Source organism: Dendropsophus ebraccatus, unplaced genomic scaffold (assembly GCF_027789765.1).
Source record: "Dendropsophus ebraccatus isolate aDenEbr1 unplaced genomic scaffold, aDenEbr1.pat pat_scaffold_478_ctg1, whole genome shotgun sequence".
NCBI classification, from domain to species: domain Eukaryota; kingdom Metazoa; phylum Chordata; class Amphibia; order Anura; family Hylidae; genus Dendropsophus; species Dendropsophus ebraccatus.
Window position 1 is genome coordinate 21,473 of NW_027210081.1, and position 7,680 is coordinate 29,152.

The following is a 7,680-nucleotide window of genomic DNA, read 5'->3' on the forward strand; positions in this document are numbered from 1 at the left end:
GCTTCTCTGTCACTAGTTTATGTTACTCTTAGATAGGACAGCAGAAACCTACTGGAAGAGTCCTTTAACTCTATCCCTAAAAGAGCATACTATTGGCCAAACATGACACCTTTACTCCTCTGTCCCCAGTCAGAACACATGTATATGATGGGGTCAGGAGAGACAGATATACAGCGTATACGGCCGTGCTTACTCTTGTGGAATTTCTTGGCTATCATGGCCGCCTGGAATTCTCTAATTTCCATAGGGAAAGCATGTGAAAACTGGCTGGAGAATTCCACAGTATTATGTGATTAATAATAACACAGTCCCGATTTCTTTGCTCCACCAGAGCGTGCAGACTCTCTAATCTCTCGGGTAAATGTCACGTTGTTCTCCTCAGATTGTCTCACCAGTCACTGCTAATGGGATGGTAAGTAAGCGCCGGCATACAGGGGGCATTGTACGACAACCGACAGATGCCTCGTGGACTCACAATGACGACACGGTCTCCTGATTATGGAGATGATTGGAGATGAGTGAGTCTCCCGAGACTCTTCTAGGGTCGGATTCCGTTAATGTGACTGTCAGATTTGTTTCGGATTTTACATAGTCGGGATTTGATTGAGTTGTTATCTATTAGCGAACTCAGCTGCTGTCTGCTCTACTTAAAGGGAATTAGTCAAATTTTTGGTAATGTCTACTATCTACATTATAAAATAATCCTGAATTTTTTTTTCACTAAAAACTAATTTGAGATGTCCTGTTCTGTACAAATCACTATCCAGCAATGTCCTCCTTATCATCACAGTGACACCAGTATATAGATAAGAGCTAAAGTCAAAGCTCATCCTCCCCCTCTCTGTAGACTGACCCCAGCATGGGTCACAGAGCATGGCTATAAAATTCTACCTTTATTTAGAATAAGGTCTGGGTCAGTCTGTTGTGTCTACCTCCATGGGGTTTGCTATAAAAGTTGTTAAAAACAGCCCGGGCAAGATGGCTGCCCCTATAACAATGTTCAAAAATGTGAAATAAAACCAATTACCATAAAAAAAAGAAAGTGATTGGGAAAAAGAACAAGTATCAATATCTGGCCTTAGTGAGTAAACAAAAAATCTAGGCAATAGATTCCCTCTAAATGATGTACGGCCCCTTTAAGTGAAAATATATTGAAAAACATTCGTAAAGTAGACACAATGAAAGTCTGGAGATTTATTAGGTGGTTTTTGACGTTACAAAAACTGTAGGCTAAATTCCAACAACAATACCGTAAAAATAACAATTTTATTCAGATTCCAGATGTAGGAGTCAGAATCCGTACATGACCCCACAAGCCTGTGTGTGAAGAGAATGCGTACTGTAATAACATGTACCGTGCTGATATAGTCCCCTTTATAGGAGTAAATGAGTTGATACTATGAAAGTAAAAAAAATATTTACAGTAAACGTATGTGCGGACATAGAATCGGAATACAAAATGGGTCACATGGGTAACTGGAAACCATCAACAAGTATGGCCATGGCCAATGGTCAACTGAAAGGCAAGATCCTCAGATGACCGTCTCGTGATGTTTAGATGTTGCCATGGCCAATAGTCAACTGGAAGGCAAGATCCTCAGATGACCGTCTCGTGATGTTTAGATGTTGCCATGGCCAATAGTCAACTGAAAGGCAAGATCCTCAGATGACCGTCTCGTGATGTTTAGATGTTGCCATGACCAATGGTCAACTGGAAGACAAGATCCTCAGATGACCGTCTCTCGATGTTTAGATGTTGCCACGGCCAATGGTCAACTGGAAGACAAGATCCTCAGATGACCGTCGCTCGAAAAGTATCAGTGAAACAAAAAGTATTTTAATTCCATTAACAGACTCAGATGGGGGTCTTCATGGCACTACAGGGGCAGACAGGTCTATTTCGGGTGTCAATACCTATGGAAGTTCTGTTGTGTAACACTTAGCAGTACGGAAGGAAGCTAACACATGGTGGACTTGTCTTCAGGTTTGTCGGTGGAATTTTTCTGAGAGTTCTCACTTTCTGGGATCTTTTTGCAACAAAAAATTTTGTTAAATGAGTCTTTGAAGCTTCTAGATAAAAATCCATAGAGGAAGGGATAGACGCAACTTTTTAGATAAGGGATGATGCTGATGACGTAGTAGTTTCCTTCACTAAACTCTATATCGGATCTGGTTCCCGAGATGATTTCAAGAAGATGAGTTGGAAGCCAGAAGATGATGTATATCAGGGATAGGACCATGATCATCACCACATCTTCCTTAATGTCGGTCAGCGACGGTCGGTCTTCCTTAATGTCGGTCACCGAGTCGCTGGACTGGTCTTGTCTTTGGATCCAACAGTAGGTAAGAATGAGACAGACACTGATCAACATCATTGGAGCCAAAAATCCAATGGCAAACCTGTAAGATAAGAAGGTTATGTTCCAGAAGGAGACTGGATCGGGCCAGGAGATCACGCAATTGGAGAAGTCATCCACATTGGCATAAATAAAGAAGGGGATCCCCAGCAGAAGACTCAGTATCCATATCCCAAGACAGGTCAGTGCATCTGTCTTAAAGCTCAGCTTTTTGGAGAAAAGTGGGAAGAACGCCTGCAGGAAAGAGCTTATGGCCATGGCCACCAAAAAGTAGACACTGGAAAAAGTAGTTAAGGCGGTAAGTGTCCAGTAGAGTATACACATGAAGGTTCCCAAGGAATGCATTATCTCGATGGCAAAAGACAGCAAGCATAACATGTAGATAAAGTCTCCAAGAGCCAGGCTAAAGATGAAGACATTCATGGTCCTCCACATCTTCCTAGACCACAGGAAGATAAAGAGGACCAAAGCATTGCCGATAATGCCCAGCAAACACACCAACAGGAAAGGGATGAAGGCTATCGACCTGTTTTCAGGAACATACAGTTCAAAGGACGAATTAAGGAATAAGGTCAAGTTGTCGGAAATATTGAAAAGGGTTTCCATATCCTCGTCCATTTTCTTTCTGAGATTTGGCCGATCTAAAAAAAAAGGGAAAAGAAAACCATCAATGAATTTTGTCCCAAAGAGGAGTTTATGCAACGTAAGGGAGATCAGAGCCTGAAATCCTGCCCCCAAATATTCATGCATTCTTATTGGTGAGCATAGTAGTCGGCTAAGGACCATAGTTGAGTCTCATGGAGAAAAACTCCTGTCTATGTGGCCTATTGACCTGTATGGACTTTACAGAGAAGGTTCCCACCTTGGGCCCCTTTCTAAGAATGGCTGCTGGTCATATGTTACATCATACATGCAATACAACACCGAGTGATGAATGTCTTGGGCCACCCTTAGGTAAACAGGGATGCTATATGCTCAGCCACTCATTCCCATTTTCTGGGCCAGGAACATAAGCAGCTAAGCACACAGTGTAAGTGTACGAGAGCTTGGACTCTTGGACTTCCTGTATGCACCTTCTATGTCTCCCTGTACCAACAACAAAGTGTGCCATGGAAAATATGTACAGAGCAGGGGCACCTGTCAAATGGCATGGGTCCCTGCTCCTGTACCCTGTATGCCTCACCACTCAGGTTACCTAGCTCACTGGACATGACTGCCTACAGGTATGCCTCACCACTCTGTATACAGGAGCAGGGACTCAAGATGTTTGATAGGTGTCCCTGTTCCTGTACCATTCCCAATCAACTTCCGATTCTGAATCCTTTGGACTCTTCAGACAATTCTTCTTAAAACAAATTTTTTGAGGTTCTTTTACCACTATTAGTCGGCATTGGACCTACATATTAAACCCAATCATGGATAACATCTACCTGGGGTTTGCATCTGTCCCTCTGTTTTGTGTAGTTGTGATAGGAAAATGAAATTGTGAAATTGTGAACTAAGACAGGACTGTACTACTTTACAGCATATGTTGGTGCTATCTATCTATCTATCTATCTATCTATCTATCTATCTATCTATCTATCTATCTCCTATCTATCTATCTATCTATCTATCTCCTATCTATTATCTATCTATCTATCTATCCATCTCCTATCTTCTATCTATCTATCTATCTATCTATCTATCTATCTATCTATCTATCTATCTATCTATCTATCTATCTCTATCTCCTATCTATCTATCTCCTATCTATCTATCTATCTATCTATCTATCTATCTATCTATCTCCTCTCTATCTATCTATCTATCTATCTATCTATCTATCTTCCATCTATCTATCTATCTATCTATCTATCTATCTATCTGTGAGTGGCAGTATTATTTAACACTGTTTTATAGACACTGTATGACAATACTATTTGTGCACTATGTGGCGGCATTTTTTACTATTTGTAACTTTTTATTATAGTGTACTTGTAAAATCTTATCGAAGATAAGAGCCAATGGATTATATTGGATTATATTGGCTTTATCCAATATAGGCTGGTTAGTATCTAACTTGATCAATATCCTACAATGGGAATAATAGGAGAAAGTCAGACCGCTCTCCTTGAGCAGGGACAAGGGTCCTATAGATGTCCTAGTATAAAGGGGTCTTTCTCGGCTTTGGAATAGCAATAGCCATAGAGGTCATCCTGCAGGATGTAAAGTAAAAAGAGGCAGATTGAGATAAGCTTTACCTGCAGCTCTGAGTGACACACTAGATACACAGGGCCAAGGAGATGCCACAGATGGGAACAATGGCCTCCCTGATAACCTCCCGCCACTATTGAGCGGTTTATGTTTCAGCTTGTTCTTCACTGTTTGATCAATAGCAATGGAAAGAAAACTGCACACAACACAAGAAGACGGCAAACATCCCCGCGGCCCACGTGACCGAGAGACAAAGCTGACAACAAAAACATTCTCCCAGAAAATCTATGGGGATAAGAGATATAGGCAACTCAAGCAGAATGAAGGGAAAAGTGGGGCTCGAAAAGCTGCAATAAGGAAATTTATTTACAATTTTTTTTTTTTTATGTTCATAAAATTTAAATTTTAAATTTACCAACTGTCACTAAATTGTTAACTGTATAAAGTTTCTGCAGACTTCCTATCCTCCCTTTGTTCTTTCCCCCCCATAGACAGGCTAGCAGACAATGCCGGAGCAATCCTATGGATCCGTAGAATAAGCCGCTGCTCATACAGTCTGAGGGGAGGATTGTTTTTTTTTTACTCTCTGCTCAGATTTCATTATCTGGAGTCATTTTCTGCAGCGATACAGAAAAAAAAAAATCTAATTTACAAATATATCCTGGGGCGGGATACACCGTAACGTTTAGGGCCACCCCGCCTGGAATTGCTGAGTTATGGAATACTTAGACATTGTAGAATTAGTTATTGGGAACTTTTTTTTTTATAGATTTTGAAAGCAAACGGGAATCCCGATCACCAGGTAAAAGCGCAATTGTCTGAGATGTAGACAGAGGTTTTTTTTAACTGGGATAGGAAGAAGTACAGTATAAATGCTACAGGTGTGGAGTCTGTCTCTTTAAGATTTAAAGGGACCTGACACTTTAGACTCCATGTAAAATATTTAATGTAGAGGAAGTTGATTGTAGGTCATTGGTTGTCTATGTATAGTGTGTATGGAAGACCCCTGTGGGGACAACCCTTTTCTCTCCGCTAGTAATGAATGGTGCTTGCTGTGATAGATCAGCTAGTTGGTGGGTTGGCATGTAATACTGTATAGAGTGCTAAGTGTATGGCTAGATGGCCATAGATGCTGCTCACCAGGGTTTGCCATAAGCGAGTAAAATAGTGCAAACAAAAAAAAAAGTGTCATTTTGTAAAGCAAAAACCGAACCTGATGTGCGTCAAAGTGTGCGTTTCTGTATAAGACCTATTATACACCTACCTCGATGGGGAAAGGGGGGGGGGGGGGCAAGAAGTTGTAGAAACTACTGACATGCACCATGCGCAGATTACTAGAGTACAGGTACATTACTGTTCGCGCCCCTAATCCGACCCAATTGATAAAACTAATGTTACACATCTAAGATATTTTTTGATATTTTTTTTTTTAAATCAAAATCCCAAAAAAGTAATTGAGCTAAGTGTATGAATGGCAGGGAGGATGCCGGCAGGGAGGATGGAGACTTACATGACCCAGATGCTGGCGGCTGTGCAGGTACCAGGCTCCAGGACAGAAGGCTTCTGGCTGTGCAGGTACTGTACCAGGCTCTGCACTCAGGACAGGAGGCTTCTGGCTGTGCAGGTACTGTACCAGGCTCTGAACTCAGGACAGGAGGCTTCTGGCTGTGCAGGTACTGTACCAGGCTCTGCACTCAGGACAGGAGGCTTCTGGCTGTGCAGGTACCAGGCTCCAGGACAGGAGGCTTCTGGCTGTGCAGGTACTGTACCAGGCTCTGCACTCAGGACAGGAGGCTTCTGGCTGTGCAGGTACCAGGCTCCAGGACAGGAGGCTTCTGGCTGTGCAGGTACTGTACCAGGCTCTGCACTCAGGACAGGAGGCTTCTGGCTGTGCAGGTACCAGGCTCCAGGACAGGAGGCTTCTGGCTGTGCAGGTACTGTACCAGGCTCTGCACTCAGGACAGGAGGCTTCTGGCTGTGGATTCTGCTGCCTCAATGATCAGGCAATTTCCTTCTCTCCATTCATATTTTGGACTGACTCCTTGTAACGCACATCCCACCCCATAATGTGTGAGCCCCTCCTCAGCTAGAAGTGCTCAGGAGGTTGGGAGGGGTCCCGAGGAGTAGAGACTTTGTTTTATTGGTGGGAAGTTTTAGCAGGGTCTGGACTTGTCACCCCCCCCCCCCTCCTTCCCTCCTGTACTGGCAGAGCTGTTAACCCTAGCTGGGATGTGAGGGGATCTGCTGTATTGTACATCAGTCTGTGGAGATACTGTCATACATTCATCATACATTTATACTGTCATACATTCATCATACATTTATACTGTCATACATTCATCATACATTCATACATCATTCATCCCTACCATCATACATTCATTATACATTGATACCATCATACATTTATACCTTAATACATACATCATACATTAATATGTCACATATGTATCATACATTGATACCATCATACATCCCTACCGCCATACCTTCACTATAGATTGATACCATCATACATTCATCATACATCCCTACCATCATACCTTCACCATACATTAATACGTCATACATTCATCATACATTGATACCGTCATACATTCATCATACATTGATACCGTCATACATTCTTTGTGTCAGTATACACTTTGCTATAAAACCAGAATTAATTGTCTTTTTCTTTAAAGATGTCATTGTTTTCACTTACAGTTGGCCACTAGAGGGCGAGATTCAGTTTAGCAAATTCTCTTCTGTCTCTGGGAAAGCTGGGTGACAACCAATATAGAGGAGGATGGGAATACACAGCAGGTTGTACCCAACTTTTGCAGATGTTGACCCGGTGACCAATCAGCTGGTGTCAGCGCCGGGTACACAGATACTATAAACAGATGCTGCCCTTCACATGTTCCTATGACCTGCGCCTCTGCCTCCTTTATGAGCCTGGGTGATGTCTGTTACCTTCCTTATTACCTCCTCCTGATGTTTTCCCAAGATGTCCCTGGCTAGGAGATGTAAGACGTTCACCTATGGGGAGAAATTCCACATTAATGGGCATTCCTTAGGGCGATTTCCTATATGCTTTGTATAATTGTGTGATTTGGCAGCGGAGGACCTCCACCTGGCCTCAGGA

The 7,680-nt window shown here is 42.4% G+C and overlaps 1 protein-coding gene across 1 annotated transcript; it reads right to left on the reverse strand.

The window, feature by feature from the left end:
* Nucleotides 1-1,174: 1,174 nt before the first annotated feature.
* On the reverse strand, nucleotides 1,175-6,626 carry LOC138776787 (somatostatin receptor type 5-like). Its single transcript, XM_069956191.1, has 2 exons — nucleotides 6,064-6,626; nucleotides 1,175-2,998 (listed from the first exon to the last, which is right to left on the reverse strand). The coding sequence occupies exon 2, from the start codon at nucleotides 2,973-2,975 to the stop codon at nucleotides 1,959-1,961; it is 1,017 nt and encodes a 338-aa protein (XP_069812292.1). The 5' UTR covers nucleotides 2,976-2,998; nucleotides 6,064-6,626; the 3' UTR covers nucleotides 1,175-1,958.
* Between the last annotated feature and the right edge of the window lie 1,054 nt (nucleotides 6,627-7,680).